The 23,586-nt window shown below is 41.1% G+C and overlaps 1 protein-coding gene across 23 annotated transcripts in view; it reads left to right on the top strand.

Moving 5' to 3' along the window:
• Positions 1 to 23,586, top strand: part of ENTPD1 (ectonucleoside triphosphate diphosphohydrolase 1) — a 206,950-nt gene that overhangs the window by 81,142 nt on the left and 102,222 nt on the right. The window contains exon 1 of one of the 23 annotated variants that reach the window (XM_051824015.2): positions 21,209 to 21,488. The exons of the other annotated variants lie outside the window; for them this stretch is intronic. Coding sequence (XP_051679975.2) covers positions 21,479 to 21,488 — 10 coding nt within the window. The 5' untranslated portion in view covers positions 21,209 to 21,478. Of the gene's footprint in view, positions 1 to 21,208; positions 21,489 to 23,586 lie in introns of those variants that run through there. 23 annotated transcript variants of the gene reach the window in all.

Here is a 23,586-nt window from a genome sequence, read left to right as displayed (position 1 = left end):
TGGTGCAGTAGGTTAATCCTCCGCCTGTGGTGCCAGCATCCCATATGGGCACTGGTTCTAGTCCTAGCTGTTCCTCTTCCAATCCAGCTCTCTGCTATGGCCTGGTAAAGCAGTAGAAGATGACTCAAATCCTTGGGCCCCTGTACCTGCATGGGAGACTGGGAGGAAGCACCTGGATCCTGGCTTCAGATTGGCGTAGCTCTGGCTGTTGTGGCCATCTGAGGAGAGAACCAACTGATGGAAGAACTTTCTCTCTGTCTGTTTCTCTCACTGTCTGTTAACTCTACCTCTCAAATAAATAAATAAAAAATCTTAAAAAAAGAGAAATGTTCCTTCTATTCCAAATTTGCTTAAGGTTTTCATCATGAAGGAGTATAGTATTTTGTCAAATGCTTTCTCTGAATCTATTGAGATAATCATATGGTTTTTGTTCTTCAGTTTTTAAATATGATGTATTACACTGATTGATTTGCAAATGTTGAATCATCCCTGCATACAGGAATAAATCCCACTTGGTCCAGGTGGATGATCTTTCTGATGTGTTGTTGGTTTCAATTGGCCTAGCATTTTGTTGAGGATTTTTGCATCTATTTTCATCAGAGAGATTGGTCTGTAGTTCTCTTTCTCTGCTGTATCTTTTTCAGGTTTAGGAATTAAGGTGATGCTGGATTCATAGAAGGAATTTGGGGTGATTCCCTCCCTTTCAGTTGTTTTGAATAGCTTGAGAAGAATTGGAGTTAGTTCTTCTTTAAATGTTTGGTAGAATTTAGCAATGAAGTCCGGTCCTGGGCTTTCCTTTGTTGGTAGGATTTTTATTACTGATTCAATTTCTGTCTTGGTTATTGGTCTGTTTAGGTTTTCTATGTCTTCCTGGTTCAGTTTAGGTAGGTTGTGTATATCCATTTCTTCTAGGTGTCCCGTTTTGTTGGCATACAGCTCTTTGCAGTAATTTTTGATGATGATTTTTATTTCTGTGGTGTCTGTTGTTACACTTCCTGTTTCATCTCTGATTTTTTTAATTTGGGTCTTCTTCCTCCTTTCTTTTTTGATTAGTTGGGCCAATGGTGTGACAATTTTTTTTTATTTTTTTGAAAAACCAGCTCTTCATTTTGATGATCTTTTGTATTGTTTATTGGTTTCAATTTTATTGATTTCTTATCTAATTTTAATTATTTCTTTTCTCCTACTAGTTTTGGTTTTGATTTGTTGTTGTTTGTCTACATCCTTGAGTTGCACTGATAGCTCATTTATTTGGTGCCTCTCCAAATAGGCTCCAATTGCTCTAAACTTTCCTATTAATACTGCTTTTGCTGTACCCCATAAGTTTTGATATGTTGTATTGTCATCTTAATTTGTTTCCAGAAATTTTTTGATTTCTCTTGATTTCCTAAATGACCCACTGTTTGTTTAGGAGCATGTTGTTCAGTCCCCATGTGTTTACATATGTTCTGGGAATTCCCGAGTTGTTGATTACCAACCTCACTCCATTGTGGTCAGAGAATTTGCATGGTATGATTTCAATTTGTTTGAATTTGCTGAGACCTGATTTGTGGCCTAGCATGTGATCAATCCTAGAGAAAGTTCCATGTGCTGGTGAGAAGAATGTGTAATCTGTGGCTGTTGGGTGGAAAGCTCTGTAGATATCTGTTAGGTACGTTTGGTCTGTAGTGTCAACTAACTCTGTTGTTTCCTTGCTGATTTCTGTCTGGTTGATCTGTCCATTACTGAAAGTGTGGTATTGAAACCCCCATTCTATTGTATTTGAGTCTATATCTCCCTTTAGATCTGTTAACATTTCTTTTAAAAAGTCAGGTGTCCTGTAATTAGGTGCATATACATTAAAAATAGTCATATCTTCCTGTTGAATTGATCCCTTAATCATTATATAGTGCCCTTCTTTGTCTCTTTTAATATTTTTTTGTGTTAAAGACTATTTTGTCTGGTATTAGGATGGCTAGCCCAGCTCGTTTTTGCTTTCTGTTAGTATGAATTATCTTTTTCCATCCTTTCATTTTCAGTCTGTGTGCATCACTGTTGGTGAGATGTGTTTCTTGTAGGCAGCAAATAGATGAGGTTTCTTTTTTAATCCATTCAACCCGTCTGTGCCTTTTATTTTTTATTTATTTATTTTGACAGGCAGTCTGTTTTTTTTTTTGGACAGGCAGAGTAGACAGTGAGAGAGAGAGACAGAGAGAGAGAAAGGTCTTCCTTTGCCATTGGTTCACCCTCCAATGGCCGCCACAGCTGGCGCACTGCGGCCAGCACACCGCGCTGATCCGATGGCAGGAGCCAGGTACTTCTCCTGGTCTCCCATGGGGTGCAGGGCCCAAGGACTTGGGCCATCCTCCACTGTACTCCCTGGCCACAGCAGAGAGCTGGCCTGGAAGAGGGGCAACCGGGATAGAATCTGGCGCCCCGACCAGGACTAGAACCCGGTGTGCTGGCGCCGCAAGGCGGAGGATTAGCCTAGTGAGCCGCGGCGCCAGCCAGTCTGTGCCTTTTAACTGAGGAGCTGAGACCACTTACATTCAGGGTGACTGTTGTTGAGTAATGACTTTGCCCTGCCATATTTCCATTAATAGTCCTAATTTTTTTTCTTTGTACTTTTACTGGGAGATTTTCTGCGTTTACCTTCTTTCTTAGTGATGACCATGTTTCTGCGCATCTTTGAGCATCTTTTTAGGACTGGGTAGGTAGTTACAAATTCTTTAAATTTCAGTTTGTTATGGAAGATCTTTACTTCACCTTCATTCATAAATGAGAGCTTGCAGGGTACAGTATTCTGGATTGACTGTTTTTTCTCTTAGGACTTAAAATATATCTTGTCATTCTCGCCTTGCCTGTAGAGTTTCTGATGAGAAGTCCACAGTGAGTTTAATTGGGGTTCCTCTGAATATGATTTGGCATTTCTCTCATGCACATTTTAGGATCTTATTTTTATGTTTTACTGTGAAGAGTTTTACCACAATGTGTCATGGTGGTGATCTGATCTCTTCTGGTCATGTCTACTGGGAGTTCTGTGTACTTCCTGGACTTGGGTGTCTTTTTCTTTCTCCAGATTGGGGAAGTTTTCTGTTATTATTTCATTAAAAAGACCTTCTAATCCTTTCTGTCTTTCCATATTTTCAGGAACTCCTAGGACCTGTATGTTGGGTTGTTTGATAATATCTTGTAGATCTCCAACAATGTTTTCTCATTTTTTAATTTATTTGGTCTGTCTGTAAAATTTCCAGAAGTTTGTTTTCTACTTCTGATATTTTTTCTTCTGTGTCATTATTCTGTTATTAAGACTTTCCACTGAATTTTTTATTTGATCTATTGAATTCTTCATTCTAGTATTTCATTCTGGCTTCTCATTAATGTCTCAATTTCATGAGAAAACTTTTCATTTAGTTCATGATTGGCTTCTGATTGCTTCTAAGTAGTCTGATGATTAATTTTCTGAATTCCATTTCTGGCATATCCTCTATCTCTTCATTTTCCCCTTCTACTATTGAAGTGTCACAGTGTTCCTTTGGGGGACTCATTGTGTCTTCCTTATATTTACTTAGTGTTCTTCTTTGCCTTTCAGCATTTGTGTATTTTGTTTTTTGGTCTAGTTGCTTTTCTGTGGCAGCTTTCCTGTTGGCACGGTTTCCTCTGCTATGAGCTGTTATGGGTCTGTGCGTTTGGAGCAGGTGCACAGAAACCTGCCTGCTGGAGCCTGGCTTACCTCTTAGTAGTGATGTGGGCCGGTAGGAGCTCAGTTGTACTGAGCCTTGCCTACTGGCCCCCAGCTCACTTTTCAATGGTGTTAGGAGTGGTACAGCTTAAAGTAGATAGGGCTTTCCCTGGCTGTACAGAGTACATGGTTGGGGAGGAAATATTTCTAGATTGTTGTGGCCCTTGTTCTTGGATGGGGGTGGGGTGAGATGACCCCTGTGATTGGTGGGCATGCCCACAGGAGGCAGGGGCAGCAGGCCCCTACTTGTGTCCAAAGATAAAACAAACAGCGGATCAAGATGGCATGGTCTCTTTCCCAGGCTGTGAGTCGTGGAAAGGGGTAGGGAGGCGGTCAGGGTGGTGCACGACCTCTCCCCTTGTTCCTCAGTATTTACCCCCTCTTTCTTTTTCCCGTGTGGAACTTCAAAAGCAGTTCACCAAGCCCTCCCTCCTGCTGCTATGCAAAGTGCTGTGGACCCACAGATTTCCATCTCACCTGGCCTGCTGTGAGCTGGCCCCGACCTCCCAGGTCTGAGCCTCCACCTCTTCCCCTTCACGCTTGCTCTCTCCCCCATATATTTTTGTTGTTATTTATATTGGAATATTTTAAGCAAATCTAAAATATTATATCATTTTGCTTGTAGACACTTCAGTATGAGAAAGATGTATAGCAGAGTCTTTTGTGGTATGATTAAAGATGAGTTAGATAAGCATTGCTTGGAGAGGGATTCTTACTAGCATGAATCATGGCCAACTCATTTTGATAAGTGGTTTGAGATCCACTTTGAAAAAAGTTAATGGGGAATATACCATGAGAGTCTGTTCTTCTCCTTGTCTTACATGCGATGTTTTATCAATGATTTGGATAAAAACCTGGAAAGCATGTTTAGAAAATTTCCCAATAATACACAGGCTTTAGTGAGACTGCACCGAGTATTGTTTGGCTGAAACCCTGATGTTGACATTTAAACAGTGCACACAGGTAGAGAAGCCTGACAGGGAAGGAATTCGTATGACAAAAGTCTATTTTGCTGGAGCATAGTTCCCAATATGAGTGTCTAAAATGATCAGATTATGCAGTGTTAATTAAGTTTAGTCTCCAGGTGAAGGGATATAATAATGCCACAGTATCTGCTGTTTTAACTTGAGTTCAGAGCGGTGTATTTTGAGAGAAACATCGTCATTGTAAAGAACGGTTAATGGAACTGGGCTTGTGTAGTCTGGAAAACAGGAGACTTGAGAACAGCCTTTGAAGATTTGAAATATATATAATATTTAATATATTTATATTTAACATTTAATTATACTATATTTACATATAATATATTTATATATTTAATATTTAACATATATTTAATGAAGAAGTCAACATTGTAGGTTGCTTCATAGCTTAGAGCTGGGATCAGTAGGTGAAAGTTAGAATGAAATACAACTTGGGTTGAGATATGATCCAAGAGTGAGCTTCCTGACAATCACAGATGTCTAGCAATGGCCTGGACCATGTAGAAATGTACTTCTGTCCCATCAGTGGGGAACTGCAGAGGTTAGACACCTCCTGTTTCAGCGGTTTTGCCACTTGAAAGGTGTTGACCTAGGTCAGAATAGCAGAGCCCTGAATGTGCATTCGAATCACCTGGAGGACCCCAGAGGCTCTGATGCCTTGGCCTGGATAGGGCTGGGGAAGGGATTCTCCTGTGCAGTCAGGCCTGGGAACCTCTGCAGTGAGCTAAGTCCTGAGGATCCTTTCAGCTCTGACACTTCATTTTTAACTGAAAAAGATAAATCATGTTCATGGGGTGCATAAAAAGTCAGAAAGGTGGAAGTCCTGAAGAGGACAGTAAAGTCAGGTGCAAAACTGAGCTCAGAGGAGAAAGGAGAATTGTTTGAGAGGGACTAAAACTGTGGGTTCAAGTTAGAATGAGACAAAGCTTGGGTCGAGATAAGTGTACCAGAGCTAGGGGCCGGCGTGGTGGCACAGTGGGTTGGTCCTCCGCCTGCAGCGCCGGCATCCCATATGGGTGCTGGTTCTAGTCCTGGCTGCTCCTCTTCCAATCCAGCTCTCTGCTGTGACCTGGGAAAGCAGTGGAAGATGGCTCGAGTCCTTGGGCCCCTGCACACATGTGGGAGACTGGAAGAAGCTCCTGGCTTCAGATCGGCTGTTGCGGCCATTTGGAAAGTGAATCAACGGACAGAAGCCCTTTCTCTCTCTCTCTCCCTCTCACTGTCTGTAACTCTACCTCTCAAATAAATAAATAAATCTTAAAAAAAAACTGTACTAGAGCTTACCAGGAGACAGAGCAGCTTGGAGGAAAAGAGGCTTGAGAACGAGGTAGGAGTGAGACTGAGTGGCAATGATGTGATGGTGGAGAAAGTGTTCATCTGACATCTAAGGTGACAGACTATCTTGCTTTGCCAAGGATGGAGAAATTTCTTGGGATTTGGGCCTTTTATTCGAAACCAGAAGAGTCCTGGGAAAACTGGGATGGCTGGTTACTCTAAAAGTGCCCCACAAGTCCCTCGCTTAAAGTGGCCGGGTAAACCTGTTGTGCTGCTCAAGAGGAAAGATGTGTTGTGTATGTACATCTGAGTGTAGTGACTGTAAAGACCAGACTGGCCTGTTGGCTCCAGCTGCTTATCCTAACCCTAGTGCCTTCCTTGCCTGGCCAGCATCTTGCCAGGTGCTGTTCTTGAGTGCACTGTGTTCTTTTTGGGATGCCTTGGAATTCCATACCCCACCTTTCCACCTCTCTCCCACTCCTAAAGTGATTTGTGAAGATACTTTCTTCGAAGAGCTTCTTAGCAACTTCCCCACTGCTATTTCAGCCCCTCTCCATTATTGTATTAAACAATCCCCAGGGGACTGGGGCTGTGGTGCAGTGGGTTAACGCCCTTGCTTGCAGTGCCGGCATCCCATATGGGTGCCGGTTCTAGTCCTGGCTGCTCCTTTTCCAATCCAGTTCTCTGCTATGGCCTGGGAAAGCAGCAGAAGATGGCCCCAAGTCCTTGGGCCCCTGTACCCACGTGGGAGACCCGGAAGAAGTTCCTGGCTCCTGGCTCATGGCTTCAGATCGGCGCAGCTCCAGCCATTGCGGCCATCTGGGGAGTGAACCAGCAAATGAAAGACCTTTCTCTCTGTCTCTACCTCTCTCTGTAACTCTGTCTTTCAAATAAATAAAACAAATCTTTAAAAAAAATCCCCAAAGTGATTTCACTGATTTCACTGTAGCTGGCATCAGGGATGGTGAATAAGATCTGCCTTTAAAAAGTAGCCTGGAGATGACTGGAGGAATTGCCTTGGAAGGAAGAGACACGCTGCTGCCACATCCCTTCTCAATCTCTTTCCTATGAAGGGAGAAGTATGGGTGGGATATACTGGGTTGTTTACAAAAAATGGCATGGAGAAAGTCCCTCTGAAATTATGGCGAAAAGGCCCGTGGTCATGCTTTAAATTTAAAGAATAAATTGGGTAGTCTTCTGCACTGTGCTAGCACTCATGTTCTCCCTCTCCCCTCATCAACTAGGGATGGCTACAGTGCATTATGAATTAAAGCAGTGGTTTTCAAAGTGTGGTCTTTGGACCGGCAGCAGTGGCACTGGCAACTTCTTACAAATGTAGATTCCCCTTGGCTTTACCTCAGACTTACTCAGAAATTCTGATGGGTCCAGTAAGTTATGGTTTTAGCAAGCCTTGTAGGTTGAGTGCTGGAATAGAGAAACTATATCTTTAGAAGTTTCTCTGTAGAGGAAAATTGTCGAGGGCCTGTCCTCTGAGACAGGGCTTGGGAGGAGAGCTGCAAGCAGAAGAAACCTCAGTCCTCACCACTGAGCAGGGCTGACATTTGCTTGGTAAGATAGGTCATGTGACAGGAGAGAAGAACTAGCAGAGTCATCAAGCTGAAGATGAAGCAGTGGTTCAATTAATTCATGGTATCATTATTGAAATGACTATCAATAGTAATACATACCTACATAAAAAGAAATTGTATAATATGAATTGAATTTTTAAATGTATTTTATTTCATCTTAGAGATAGGACTTAAGGGAAAATATTACATCTAGTAGGTTCTGGTCAATTCTTGACAGGAAAATGGAAACTCATCAAACTTTTAAAAGATGATTTGGCTGCTACAGTTTTAATTTCTTAGTTATGTGGTAAAAAAATCACAGAGACTGAATATGTGGACAGAAGTCATATGGCTTGGGGCCGGCGCTGCAGCTCACTTGGTTAATCCTCCGCCTGTGGCGCCAGCATCCCATATGGCGCTGGGTTCTAGTCCCAGTTGCTCCTCTTCCAGTCCAGCTCTCTGCTGTGGCCCGGGAAGGCAGTGGAGGATGGCCCAGGTACTTGGGACCCTGCACCTGCTGGGGAGACCAGGAAGAAGCACCTGGCTCCTGGCTTCGGATTGGCGCAGCACCAGCCGTGGCAGCCATCTGGGGGGTGAACCAACGGAAGGAAGACCTTTCTCTCTCTGTCTCTCTCTCTCTCACTGTCTATGACTCTACCTGTCAAATAAAAAAAAAATTAAAAAAAAGAAAGTCATATGGCTTAATGATCTTAATTATAACCACTTTGACCATAACAAAAAGAATCATTATAACTAAGTTACTGTTTATTGAGTATCTACTCCAGGAGATACTGCTATATGCTTGGCACTAAAGATAAAGTCACAGATAAAAGACTTAGGCCTTGCCTTCCTAACCAGTGTTTCTAATTCTAGCTGCATGTTGGATACACAGGGAGCCATTACAAAATACCACCCCCCCCCAGCAATTCTGCCCTCCTCCCCAGCAATTCTGATTCAGTTGATTTGGGTGAGACCCCAGAGTTGCTGTTTTTACAGAATTTGCCAGTGAATCTAATAGCAGAACTGGGAGGGACTGGTCTGGTGCAAGACCTACATCTATAGATAAGTCATTATAATGGCCTTAAGTGCTGTGAAGAAATCTTTAGAGTGCTGTGAAAGGTACAGCTAGTGTGGGGTTCAGGTAAGGGGTTTCTGAGGCATCTTCTGGGAAGTGATTTTCAGCAGAAACTGAAGGCTAAATAGAAAATAGCCAAGCAGGAGGTGGGAAGAGAATGTTCCTGGCAGAACAAATAAATTGTGGCAAGGACAGCATGGTGAAGTGAGGGCTAAAAGGAGGCAGTGAGGGCGGGAAAGAAAGTGACAGAGGCTGGAGACCCAGGAACAGGCTGAACATGCAGGACCCGTGGGCTACATCAAGGAGTTGGTGGTTTTTTATTTTTAAATTTTTGTACTGAAAGGAATCTGAAACTGAAATGTTCTAAGTAGGTGGTGGGTCATGTGATCACATAGACACTTTCAGAAGATCACTTCCTCCGCAGTCAAAAGCAGTTAGTTCTAGAAGCAAGGGTCGACGCAGGGGACCAGTTAGGAGCCTGCAGTGGGAGGTGGTGCTGGTTGGACTAAGAAGCCATCAGTGTGATGGAGAGGGATACCCAGGCGTCAGAGTCACTGGGAGGTAACATCCCAGGACTTGGTACAAGGTCTCAGGACCATTTGGTGGACACTGGGTCACTTGGATGTGAAGTACAAGGGTGAAAAGTAGTAAGAGGATGCTGCTGTTCTTGAGATGTTCACCGAGCTTTGAATGTAGAGGTTTGGAAAAGTGGAGGAAGAACAGATTTGGAGTGAAGGGAGAAGGGTGAGTTCTGTTTGAGCAGAATAGGTCTGAGGTGCCTAGGAGCCATCTTAGCTAAAAGTTCGAGGAGGCAGCAAAGGATCAACAATGCATATATATCTGGACTAAATGCAGAGTCCGTGGCTGGTAACTGAGGCCTTGGGGCCAGACTGGATCCTCTAGTCACTTTTTTTCAGAAAGGCCTCATTATCTTCACATCAGTTTACCAAAGTGTTGTCTTTAAATTTTTACTCTAGAAAATGAAGATTTACATACTTTGAATAACTTGTCTAAGACACAAAGTTAGTAAGAGGCAGAGTTAAGATCCCACCTCCTAGGATTGTTCCTAGTCATAAATGAGCAGGTATATTGTTACCAAATCGTACTGCCTCTCCTTAATCAAAACAAGTGATTCCCAGATACCATGTGGGGTTAACCATGTTTGCTAAGGAATTCCCAGCTAAGTGTGTAGCTTCCTCAGTTATAAACATGCCATTTGAGTCTGTTACTGATAATTCCATGCAAAGCATCCCATGGAGTTTATGACTAAGCTCTGGGAGTCAGATTTGGGATTTACTGCCCAAACATCTGTCTGCTTGCTTCCTACAAAACGTGCAATCTGAAGTTGAGGTTGCCTGGCATCTCACTAAAAATAGTCACAACCCTGGGGTTGAGAAGTTGAAATGCATTTGAAGTAGTCAAATGCCACCCCACCACCACAGAAAATATTGTGTGCTAAAAATTCAAATAAATCTCATACATTTATTTCTTCAACTGACAAATGGAATCCTGCTATAGGCCAGATCTTTTGCTAGGCTCTGGAGAGGTCAAAGGTGCACCCTGTTCTCAACGGGCTTAGTGTCTTTGAGAAAACTGACACAGGTTAAAGATTTTTATAGCATTGTTGGAGTGGTGCTATGAGTGAATGCCAAAGAGAGTATTTTTTTATCCATCATTAGAGAAGAACAAGAGGATGTCGGGAGATCTTCATGGAAGGTATGACATATAGAGTAATTATCTGGAACCTCAATTTCTTTGTAATATAGAGTTAAATAAAAAAGAGAGGAAAGAAGAACATTTTGGACATCAGAAAGATCTTTCTTTATTATTTTATTTGTACATATTTATGGGATACAGTGCAATATTTCAATAAGTGTATATAATATGTAATGATCAAATCAGGGTAATTGATATTTCCCTATCTTTGTTGACTAGAGGGCTTGAGTTCTTGTTTCCTATTTGCTCAGAAAATAAATAATAGTTTATTGGGAACTGTAGTCATCCTTCCACGATGTGTAACAATAGAAACTGAAATTGTTATATCAAATAGGTATCTGTACTACCTAGTTGACTACTGTACTATTTGCAGTAGTCAAGATATGGACTCAATCAAGGTGTCCATCAACAGATGAAAGGATTTTTTAAAATGTGGTATAAATACATAATGAAGTATTATTCAGCCGTAAAAAGAATGAAATCCTACCATTTGAGGCAAAATGGGTGGAACTGGAGGAAATCATGTTAAGTGAAAATAATCCAGACACAGGAAGACAAATACCACATGTTCTCCCTCATATATGTAGCCTCCCACTCCCTCAAAAAGTCAGCCTGAACATGGAGTAAGGCTTAGGAGTGACTGGAAAGAGGAAGTTGGAAAATGGATACCAAATTGAAATTAAGTAGAAAGGCTAAATAGGAACATTTTACAAGGCATAAAGATATGAAAAAACTGGACCCTTTTAGAGATGAACACTTTAAATTACACCTGGATTATGTAGTTATGAATAGTTATTATGGCCTTAAAATTGTTATTAAAGGGTTTTTCTTGTATTTTGAGGAACAAAGACACCATTGAAGAACTCCCCAGTAGTATGGCTACATAATTGGGCTAAAGTTTTAGGATGACTGTGTTACCTTCAAAGTAGAGGATGGATTGTAAGTAGAAGAGCCTAGAGGTGGGGTGACCTCTGGAGAAGTTATTGCAGGAGTCCAGGAAATAAATAAATAGAAAAATGAATGAATTTGAGAGATATTTAGTGGGTACAATCAACAAAACTTGGAGCTTAGAGAATAGCGAATCTAGGGAGGCCTGGATTAGGTGGAAGTGGTGACCTTTACTGAGAAAATTTCCAGAAAGATCAACTTAAAGGGGAGGGGATGTTAAATTTTAGGAATAGTGAATTTTGCTGTGGAACATTCAAGCTGACATGTGCAGTAGATTACCAGCATTACCAACCTGGGCTGAAAATACAGCCCAGATAGGGAATAATAGCCATAAAGACTAGGGAGTTGTCATCACAAAGATTAGGAAATTATCTCCAGAGAGATCCCCCCAAGTATTAGGACATCATCTCTATAGATGTTAGGGAGCTATCCTCATAGCTATCAGGGAGTCTTTTCCTTAGAGATAGGGAGTCATGGCCATTTAGTTGGGTGTGTGTATATAAAATGAGATGACTCAAGGGGCCAAAATGGAATACTGTGGGACATCTGTATTTAGTGTATGGAATAAAAGAAGAGTTAGCAAAGGAGGGATCAGAGAAGTAGAAGAGCTAATAGATGAGCTGGTGTCATGGGAGCCACGAAAGGAGGGAGTTTAAAGAAGAAGCCATTCCTATCAAATTCTACAGGAAACTTAAATATTGAAATGTGTCCATTGGATTGGTATTAAGATGTTATTGGTGATACTTTTATGAGTGACTTTAGTGGAGTAGTGGAGCAGAAGTCAGGAGTACAGTAGGCTGTAGGGAGGTGGAGTTTAGCGATGCACATTTGAGAACTGTGAGGAGGAAACAAACAGGAGGTCAAGTTGTAAGAACTGGTGTGGCGTGAATCACCTCACTAGAAAATGGAAGGTGAGAAAAATGGAATAAATGAACACTTTATAAATCTCTGAAAGGATGAAGTGACCTACCTCACTCTTCCTGATCCTTGGCAAATGCATGGAGGGTGAGCCCAATATTGTCATTGTTATCCAAGTATTTGATGACTATCCCATCCCTAAAAATAGGTCTACCAATGTGTCATTCCCAGAGGTCAGTTGTAGGCAACAAAGACTTTCCCAGAAGGTGAAGTAAAATTTTCCTCTTCAACTCATGTGTTCCCCAGAGTCTTTAGGTTTTCAAGAATTTCTACAGTGAATTCCAGTTATTTGGCAGTCATTTCCTAGTACCATAATTCATGCTTCCTAGTACATGATTTCTTGACTTCTGCTAAAGTGGAGGAGGTATTTCCTTTTAGTATCATGAGCTTTTGCTGAAGTGGAGACAATTTTTCTCTCCCCTCAAAACATTGTCATTCTAAAGGAGAGAAAGCATGTGGGATCATTCTTATCTGTGTTGGCCCTGCAAGTTGGCTTCCTTGTCTGGCTGCACTGCTTCTACCCTGAGGCTAATACATGAGAAAGCAGGTGCCTGGGCACGAGTAAGAAGTATACAGAATGTGCTGTACGTATGGTTCCAGTGGTCTCCTCAGCGCTTCTGGATGCTACAAGGAGCCCAGACCTTACAGGGACAGATCATCTAGTTCACCTCAGGGAATCAAATGGACAAAAATACTGGCCCACGTTGAAATTCTTCTCAGACAAGAACTGAGGTTGCCTTCCTTCATCGTCATTTTCTCCATGACACTTGACACCATGACTCTGATCCAACTACAGTGTGACTCAGGTCCAGTTTGAATTCAACTTCAGCCAGCATCAGATCACCTCCCCAGTCAGGGGTAAACAAGTTTCTACTAACTCCAGGCAGTACTTGGGATGACACCCCCGAGGAAATCTGCATTTTGCCAGGAACCCTTAGATCAGTCCTAAAAGAATGCTGTGCTGCTGTCCCTCAAAGATACCCCTTTTAGCACATAGCCCTGACAACAGTTAGGGTCTATTATTCTGGGGTGGGGAACGTGAAGAATTAGATGGGCTAATGGTTAGGTTAGGTCCCTGTTGGAATGAGATAAGGGGGATTCCCTTTAAGAGTGTACAAAATGTTTCCTTCTGTTCAGAATCTGCCTTTAGAGAGACAAAATATCAATCCCACTCCTCTGAGTTTCTAGTTTTATCATGAGACTAGAAGGAAGAAGTTAGCTACACCACCCTTCTGATGGTTTTCTTGTTTTATCATGAGCAGGCTAGACAGGATTACAGTTCTGGCCTTCTGATGGATTCTGTCCCTGTCCTCTAGTTGATTGTTAGCTATTGTTCTGCTCACCCAAATTCTGTTTAAAAGACACTACTTTGACAAATTTTTCAGGTCTTCCTCTCCTGGAGTCCACCTCCCCTACCTCCTGACTGCTGCAGTAGGAGGTTTCTGACTCAAATAAATCTTGCTTTGCTTAAAAAAAAAAAAAAAAAGAATGAATGAAAATACTGTGAAATAAAACATGCAAAAGACGGGGTTGTAAGGTATAATATCCATTTATTGATTAATGATGGCCAGTTCATTTTTTTATTTTGTAGGAAAATTGACATGGCAAGATAACATGGCAAGCGTGAAATCAGAGTCGGGGGAGTTGGTCTGATTGTCTTAGACTAAGGGACATTATTCATAATCATGGGGAAGCAACTGTTAGGAAATGGCACGTTTGTGTCCATGGCCGGTAGAGGTACCTTCTCTCTAAGGCTATGCTCGAGATACACTGAGATTCTTTTTGTTGCATTTTTGCTCCATGCTAATGGCCCCATGCCTACCATATTCACATATTCTTTCATCACAAAGTGTGAGAAATTTAGTAAGACCTATTTTTTAAGCCTAATTCTAGATTTGATGAGATATTCAAGCTACAAGTCAAGTGGACTTTTTTTTTCTTAAGTGTGGGTGATTTGGATAGAAGTTACTTTCATCTGCTGTGTATTTATTGATCTTAATAATTTTGCTTTCAGAGGACACTCCTGTCTCCAAGATCCTGGGACAATTCTCTAAACCCTCCTGTCCTCCTTGCTAAATGGGTACAGAAAATATGCTTAGGAAAAAAAGAACGAGGAGAAAAATATCATGATCTCTTCTGAAATATCAGTCGTATCCACCATATTATTCACAGGAACTACAAACTAGTTGACTTAAGATTGAATGCTCATGTTTATAAAAGTGCAGATAATCTCCCTGTGTTCATGGTTGAAGAGATAGCTGAGTGCTTAGAGACCAGATAATGGGTGACCAAGTTACTGTGGGCATTTAGAGACTTGACTGTATCTTATCCGGAGAGACTTTCCCTTATCTTATATCAGTATAAGATACATAATACCAGAGGGGAGGTACCAAATTTCTCTCAAAACAAAGCTTGGAATCTACCCAAAGCCAGCTGGGTGAGACTCTGCAGTTCTGCCCACAGTACAGAAGAGATGATGCTGATTTTGGAAGAATGAATGAATGGGAACCTGGAGGTGGTTGCTTTTATTAATCAGATTGGTAACTGACTAACAGAGTGCTCCAGTGGGCAGTCAGCAAAGTCCACATCAAAGCACTAATGTACAACTTCCTGTTTGCTCATTGCTCACCTTCCTGGCTCCTAGCACTTTGCCATTTTATTGTAAAACTAGAAACCCTCTTTAAATTTTTCCTCATCAATGCAAAGCGTTGAGATTTTCAGACATTTCTGCTAAGACTTTTAAGTTTAGTAGGGGAAGGGAAGGGGGGCGAATAAAGAATGGAAAGAGCGAAGATGGTCGTAGCGATTGCTCTGTACAGAAGGGACTTGACCTGCAGGCTTGAGACAGCTGTCCTTGGAGAAGCATGCTTGCAGAGGCAGCTCTTGCTGGTGCCTGGGAGCTGGGATTTTGGAAGGGTTCCATTCTGATGGAGATGGTTGCTGTGCCTGGATTGTTCAGGCAGTGTGGCTTGTGCTGGGCACCTACTTTCTTTCTAGAGTCTGGCGTCTCCATATGTGCTGGATGGAAGGTGCATAAGTGACAGGCCCACAGAGAAAGCCCTAGGTGCAGGGTCTTTTCCTGGTAGATATTTAACATGTGCTGTCACAACTCATTGCTGGAGAAAGAAAGCACATCTTATGTGTCTCTACTGGGAGAGGATCCTTTCAAGCTTGTGCCTGGTTTTCCATGACTTGGTCCAGCATGTATTTTCTCTTGGCTGGTTTTGCTTCATATCCTTTCACTGTGAATGTGACCCTGTGCTGAGTATTGTGGGTCTTTCCAGTGAATTTACAAATGTGGGGTGAACCCATGACCCCATTCCTCAAAAACTGCTGTTAGTAGATTCACCTATGTTCATCTATATCCTTCTTCCAATTAGGGAGAAAAATAGTCAAATTGTTTTAAGAGAAAGGGCTTATAGCTAGAGACCTGGATCTAGCTGTTGAACAATATTAAATGTTGAATAAATGTTAGGTCCCTCTCTTGTTTAAGTCCCAAATATTAATGTGTGGAGGTCATTAAGGTGGCCTTATTGTTTCACTGCAGTTGCCTCTTCGCTGTTAGTGGGGCTGTTGGGGCATGATTCTAGGCATTCTCCAGGATTACAACAAAAAAATCTCTACAGACAGACTAGGTATCTATGGCTTAAGCCAATGGAAACATACTGCATACCTTGTTTTACACTTTTCTTTTTACATAATGAAATGTTTTAAAGACAGTTTGCATCAGTATGATAGATCTAGATCAGTCTTTATCATGCCTGGGTTTCAGTATTGTATATTATGGATGTGGTAGAATTTACCTATCCAGACCACGGTTGATGGACCTTTAATCATTTTTAGTCTTCTACTGTTGCACACAGACAGTGCTGTACTGAGCATCCTTGTACATGCATCTTTTTATATATTCATGACTGTATCAGCAGGTTAAATTTCTAAAAGCAGCATCGTTGGGTTAAAGGATGATAGACATTTCTAAACCAAAGAGGCTATACACAACTCTATTCTCAACAATGTATAAGAAGGATCTGTTTCCCCATATCCTTGTCAATTTATATGGTTTATTTATTTAATGAATTTTCAGCAAAGTTCACCCTTTTTTGGTATCCTCTAACTACTCACCATGAAGACACAGAGTATTTCCATCATTTCCAGGGGTTCCCTCTGTCGTTTGTAGTCAGGCCTCTGTCCCTACCCTGAGCCTTTTCCCACTGATCTTCTTTATAGTTGCCTTTTCCAGAATGCCATAACAATAAAATCATTACAGTATATAGCCTTTGAGTCTGGCTCTGTCACTTAGCATAATACTTTGGAGATTCATCCATGTTGTGGCATTTATCAGTAGTTTACTCTATTTTTTAATTTTTGCTGAGTAGAATTTCATTGTATGGTTGTATCTCTATTTGTGTGCATTAATCAGTTGAGGGATATATGGATTGTTCTGAGTTTTTGGGAAGTATGATTAAAGCTGTTATAAATATTTGGGGACAAGTTTTTGTGTGTACATATGTTTTTACTTTTCTCAAGTAAAAAATTACAGATAAAATTACCTAGTCATATGATAAATATATATTTAACTTTGTAAGAAGCTGCCAAACACTTTTCCTGCATAGCTGTGCTATTTTGCATCCCCATCAACAATTTACAAGAGTTCTGGTTGTTTCATATCCTCACCAATATTAATGTTGTCAATATTTTTAAAATTTTGGTGATTTTAATAAGTGTTAGTGAATATTATGTACAAAACTTTTTAAAAATTGCTATTCTAACAAGTGATAAAATGTATCTCATTTTTCATTTACATTTTGAAAATTAAAGATAATTAGAATACATTAATATGTTGAGAATATCTATTTCTTTTTCTTTGAATTTCCTATTATTTTCCCATTTCTTATTAGGTGGGTTAAGCATTTTTTTTTTAAAAAGGTTTATTTTTTTGAAAGTCAGAGTTACAGAAAAGAAATGAGAGGAGAGGGAAGAGAGAGGTTTTCCATCTACCAGTTCACTCCCCAAATGGTTGCAATGGCCAGGGCCAGGCTAGACTGAAGCCAGGAGCCAGCAGCTTCATCTGGGTCTCCCACATGGGTGGCAGGGACCCAAGCTCTTGGGCCATCCTTTGCAGCCTTTCCCGATCATCAGCAGGGAGCTAGATTGGAGGAACTGCAAAGACATGGATCGGTGCCCACATGGTGGCTTCTTTACACTCTATTCCATGACAGCAGCCCCCAGGTTATGCATCTTTAAAAATGATTTTTAGGGCCCGGCCCTGTGGAGCAGTGGGTTAACACCCTGGCCTGAAGCGCTGGCATCCCATGTGGGCGATGGGTGCCATTTGGAGACCCAGCTTTTCCACTTCCCATCCAGCTCTCTGCTGTGGCCTGGGAAAGCAGTGGAAGATGGCCTAAGTCCTTGGGCCCCTGCACTCACGTGGGAGAACCTGGAAGAAGCTCCTGGCTCCTGGCTCCTGGCTTCAGATTGGCGCAGCTCCAGCCATTGCGGCCAATTGGAGAGTGAACCAGTGAATGGAAGACCACTCTCTCTCTCTATGCCTCTCCTCTCTCTGTGTAACTCTGACTTTCAAATAAATAAATAAATCTTTAAAAATGATTTTTAGTGACTCTTTTTTTAAAATTTTATTTAATAAATATAAATTTCGAAAGTACAGCTTTTGGATTACAGATGCTTTCCCCCCCATAACTTCCCTCCCACCTGCAACCCTCCCATCTCCTACTCCCTCTCCCATCCCATTCACATCAAGATTCATTTTCAATTATCTTTATATACAGAAGATCAACTTAGTATATACTAAGTAAAGATTTCAAGTTTGCACCCACACAGAAACACAAAGTATAAAGTACTGTTTGAGTACTTGTTATACCATTAATTCACATTGTACAACACATTAAGGACAGAGATCCTACGTGGGGAATAAGTGCACAGTGATTCCTGTTGTTGATTTCACAACTGATGCTCTTATTTATGGCGTCAGTAATCACCTGAGGCTCTTGTCATGAGTTGCCAAGGCTATGGAAGCCTCTTGAGTTCACCAATTCTGATCTTATTTAGACAAGGTCATAGTTTAGTGACTCTTATGTATTAGAGAAACCAACTGTTCAATAGTGTTGCAAACATTACTATATTGTCTTTTCTTACTTTGCTTTACAGTATTCATTTCTGCAGTAAAATTGTTATGTAGCTTCTGAATTTCATACCTTATGGTACAAAAATGATGAGGTAAAAATGAGAGAATTTATGAATGCAAGATATAGGGACTATCAAGCTAGGTAACCTGAGTCAGTTTTTACCCCACTTCCACTATTACCCTACGCTAGTAATGTATAACCAAGGCAGATTTTCTTAGTCTGTTTTGCTATCTGCAAATAACCAAGACTTGTTGACAAATGCAGCTGCTCTGAGAAAGAGTAGAGTCCCCAGGGCAAAATTTTTCATTTTCAGATGTGGAAGAAGATTGGCTTCATGGAAGAAATGTGCTTATTGCAGAGACCATCAATACACCAGATTGTTAACGCCTTTTGGCTGGGACACAGGGAATTCCTGTCTACAGTCTCAGTGACATTACTTTGCCGGAAACAGGCCTTCTCTCTGCCAGCCCTACCCTTAAACATAGGGTTCCATGCTGATTACAAAGGCCTATTATGCTTAATGCAATCTATGGGCAAAAAAATTCAAGGGAGGCCAGAAGGGGTGTGGATGAAGAGAGTGAATGGTGTGGTGGGAGGAAGTGAGGAGAAGAGCAAGGGAAGGGGACCCTTACTTCCATATTTCCCACACACAGAATCTCTGTTGGCATTTGATTTTTTGCAATCATTAACATTTTTAGAGTCAGATGCAATCAAGTGCACAGTTACATGATACTAATCTGAGAAGAGCACAGCACACAAGAACTGGAGGGTGGGAGCCTGAGGATGGCACAGCGTGCTCTGCAAGGGCAGCTTGTTCTGTGCCCACTCCCATCTCCGCTCCCTGGAGGTTGATAGGTGGGCTGAGCCTCTGAGAGTTCCATTCAGTAACAAAGCCAGGTTACTTTGAGATAAATGCACTCCTTTTCTAACTAAAGAACTATGAACCCAGGATAACCACCCAATTAAAATTTCAAAGAGTGGAAATAAAGGCTGGTTAATAAAAGCCAGTGACTTCCTCTGAGGTCTGTGGTTGGAGATGAGTGGAACAGGACGTGAGTTATGTATTTAATTATTCCATCTCTGTACCTTCCTTTCATTCTCACCCCCCGCTGCCCTTCCCTAGCATTCCCTGACTTGATCTCATTGTCTGTTTCCCAGCCCAGTGCACATCTTTTTTCCCCCTTCCTTTCCTTTGCCTTTTGGTGTTTACTTAACTGATCATCATTGAGGCTTGAAGTTCATTTTAAGCATTTGTGTTTTCATTGACATTTATACTGACTTCCTTAAGTAAAAAGCAAGCTAAAAAAACCCACAGAATTAAATTGCTTTATCCTCAAACTTGACTCTGAATTGATTAATTGAAGAAATATAGGGAGTGGGGGGGATTTGAAATAGAATAAGATCTACATCCCAATAGAACTTTGGACAACTTCTTTTGCATTGAGTAAATTGAGAAGGAATGAAGCTGAGTAATTTTTTCACATCCCTAATGCTGTACAATGGTTGGAAGCATTGCAGTGGAGTTAAGAGACTTGAAAAAAAAAAAAAAAAACAACTTTGCTGTTTGAAAGATGTATGACTTTGGGCAAGTTCCTCAACCTTCCTGAAAATCACAGTCTCAGCCTTCTGGTATTTATTTCTGGTAAAAAGTCCAGTATTGAGCCACCAAGATGTCCTGGAGATAATTAAGAACACTGTTAGGGCTAGCGCTGTGGTATGGTAGGTGAATTCTCTGCCTGCGGCTCTGGCATCCCATATGGGCGCCGGTTCTAGTCCTGGCTGCTCCTCTTCCAATCCAGCTCTCTGCTATGGCCTGGGAAAGTGGAAGATGGCTCAAGTCCTTAGGCCCCTGCACCCATGTAGAAGACTTGGAAGAAGCTCCTGGCTCCTGGCTTTGGATTGACCCAGCTTCGGCTGTTGTGACCATTTGGGGAGTGAACCAGTGGAAGGAAGACCTTTCTGTCTGTCCTTCTCACTGAAACTCTACCTCTTAAATAAATAAATTAAATCTTTAAAAAAAAAAAAAAAAGAACACTGACCCATATGATGGTGTTAATTCCTCTTGGACATAGTTCTACATGGTCCTAGCTTTGACCCTATAAGCAAAGCACTCCCTTACCTCCCTCACCATTTCTCATCACTCTCTACACTCATCACCTTTCCAGCCACACTGGGCCACCTAAGGGTCTTTGCATGTACAGTTACAGTTATTTTAATGCTCTTGCCCCAGAGGCGTGAATGCTATTTCCCTGCTCCCTTGACTCTTACTCAAGATCACCTTATGGAGAGGCTTTTCCTAATTGCCCTCATCTCTTATCTGCCTTGCTTCCCCTCCCTTTTAGCAGCTGTAATTATTTTACATACTATTAATATTAGTTATTTATGCTGTTTACTGTCTTTCTCTCCAAACTAGAATATAATCACAGAGAATGGTGTCCTTTATCTGTTTTGTTGACTGCGGTAGCCAGGAGCCTTGGGCAAATCTAGTGCATAGTACAATGCATGCAATAAATGTTGAATGACTAATAGAATGAATGAAGAACAGCTCCCTCTCCAACAACTATGGAATCCGCAAACTGAAATGGTACAAAAATTAAGTATCTAGGGGAGGAAATGATGAGAGAAGTACTGGAATAATTGAGAGACAGATTGAGAGAACTACTTTCCTATTGAGCTTTTCTTCCCAATAGGTAAGGCAGAAGACTTGGTAGGGAATGAAAGGAAATCTAAGTGAAGGGAGCATCACATGGAATAAAACTAAGAGAATCTAAAACTCATTCATTCAACATGGGATAGAGCTGTACAATCCAGAAAAACTATTCCTGAACTCAGGGAGCTTACATTCTAGGGGTCATAATGTCAGGCATTCTAATCTTGAACACAGACTGATGTACTTGCTGGAATGATGAGATGGGAAGGGCTTACATTTCTGAAGGGCTAATAGGTCAAGGTAGACCAAAAGGAAGCTACTGTAGGTTCTTTATCAGGAGGAGTCTTTGGAATGTCGATTAAGGAAGACTTCTGCAGCCACAGGAAGGATGAGTTCTGTTAGGGAAGGAACTTTGGAAGAAGCTACTGGAGAAGATCAGTTATGAGGTGGGAGTGACCAGACCAGAGTAGTAGATACCACTATGGAAGAAGGTAGGTCTAAGGAGCCTGGCATAAAATGAAAGGAGTTTAAAGCCAGGGAGTGTGAGAATAACCTAAGAAGAACTCCCTGATGGAGGTGACCCTGGGAGTTGGGGAACTGGCAAGATTAGATTAGGACCCCCTGAGCCTCGGGGATTGCTCCCTCACTGAGCTGTGTAAACACAGCAAAGAACTACAGTGCTCCTCTGCTGCTCCTCACCAGTGCTTGTTTGGTTCGCTGTATGAGAAGCCGAGCTCAGTTCCTGTGTGGCCCACCAGAAACTGGAAACAGTTTGAATTTAATCAGTCACGATAGATCCACAAAACAAAAACTTACTGTTTTTGCCTGAAATTCACTATATTAATACCCTAGATCTGTAGATTAATGGAGTAAAGTTTTATTTATTTATTTATTTTTGTATCATGGAGTAGAGATTTCTCTGTATAGCAGGCTTTTCATCAAGGACACAAACACTTTTGATTCTGACTGGACATCAAAATGAATCAACTTTCTATCTTTTTCTTCCCTCCTCCCTCCCTCCCTCCCTTCCTTCCTTCCCTCCTTCCTTGCTTCTGTCATAGCTAACTGACTTGAAGTCAGTCTCTGTTTTCTCAAATCTTGGGTTTCTTTCAGTTTTGTTTCTCTGTCACGGGAAGAGTTGAAGTTATTACCTAGCTCTCTCACTTGTCATGTGAAAAGGAAAAAAATGGGAAAGGAGTGGCAGTCTTGAATTCTCCAGGGTAGTGAGCCAATTCAAAGGGAAAAAATTCTGAAACTTTGCCCTTAGATATTTTTGGTAAAATTATTTCTTGAAATTGTTTTTTAAAAATACCATTTCACAATGTGTGATACACTTCTGTTATTAATGAAACAAATGAAGAGCCTTTTGGGGGAAGACATTAATGTGAGTTTTTCATAGGTCTTGACTGTAGCCATCATGGCATTGGAAAGAATTCTGGAGGCCCCAAAAGAGGGGCAGTTTCCTAAGAGCACCCTTAATATTAGCACATCTGGGATATGGCAGGCCAGACTCCCATATCCAGCACTGCTTCCAGAGAAGAGCCCGGCTTCCTGCATGTGATCAGGACTTTTGGAAGACAAAGTATTTTAATTACTCTTCTGTGAGTAATCTAGTCACTTCCATGAAAAGCATAAATAGCCATTGTTTTCTTGGTAATAGAACTTATGAAAATATTAATGGAAAATGTTATAATTAAATTTAAAATAATTTTTAATTAGTTTTAACAGATTCAATATAGTTCATAGATACAGTTGTAAGAGTATAATGTTATTTCCTTTCTCTCTCCTTCCCTCACCCTCTCTCCCTCCCATTCTCTCTCTTTTCCTGTCCCTTTCTTTCTTTTTTGTTTTTGAAATAACATGTTTTAAATCTACATTACAGTAAAAAAGGCTTGTTCCTTCACTGAATAAGAAGTTTAACAAGTAAAAAGCATAAAGTCTCTACTTTAGTAACAATATAGACAATGGCTATAAACAATAATTAATTGGAAAAATGACCATTTCACCCATATACAGTAAATTTTGAAGTAATCACAAATCATTGAAACTGTAGTAGTATAACATTTTTTCTTTTTTTTTTAACTTTTATTTAATGAATATAAATTTCCAAAGTATAGCTTGTGGATTACAATGGCTCCCCCCCCATAACTTCCCTCCCACCCACAACCTTCCCCTCTCTCGCTCCCTCTCCCATTCCATTCACATCAAGATTCATTTTCAATTCTCTTTACATACAGAAGATCAATTTAGCATATATTAAGTAAAGATTTCAACAGTTTGCACCCACACAGAAACACAAAGTGAAAAATGCTGTTTGAGTACTAGTTATAGCATTAAATCACGATGTACAGCACATTAAGGACAGAGATCCTACATGAGGAGTAAGTGCACAGTGACTCCTGTTGTTGACTTAACAAATTGACACTCTTGTTCATGGCGTCAGTAATCTCCCTAGGCTCTTGTCATGAGTTGCCAAGGCTATGGAAGCCTTTTGAGTTCGCAGACATTGATCTTATTTAGACAAGGTTGTAGTCAAAGTGGAAGTTCTCTCCTCCCTTCAGAGAAACGTACCTCCTTCTTTGATGACCT

Source organism: Oryctolagus cuniculus, chromosome 15 (genome assembly GCF_964237555.1).
Source record: "Oryctolagus cuniculus chromosome 15, mOryCun1.1, whole genome shotgun sequence".
In the NCBI taxonomy this organism is placed as follows: domain Eukaryota; kingdom Metazoa; phylum Chordata; class Mammalia; order Lagomorpha; family Leporidae; genus Oryctolagus; species Oryctolagus cuniculus.
This window is presented reverse-complemented; position numbering and strand designations above follow the sequence as displayed.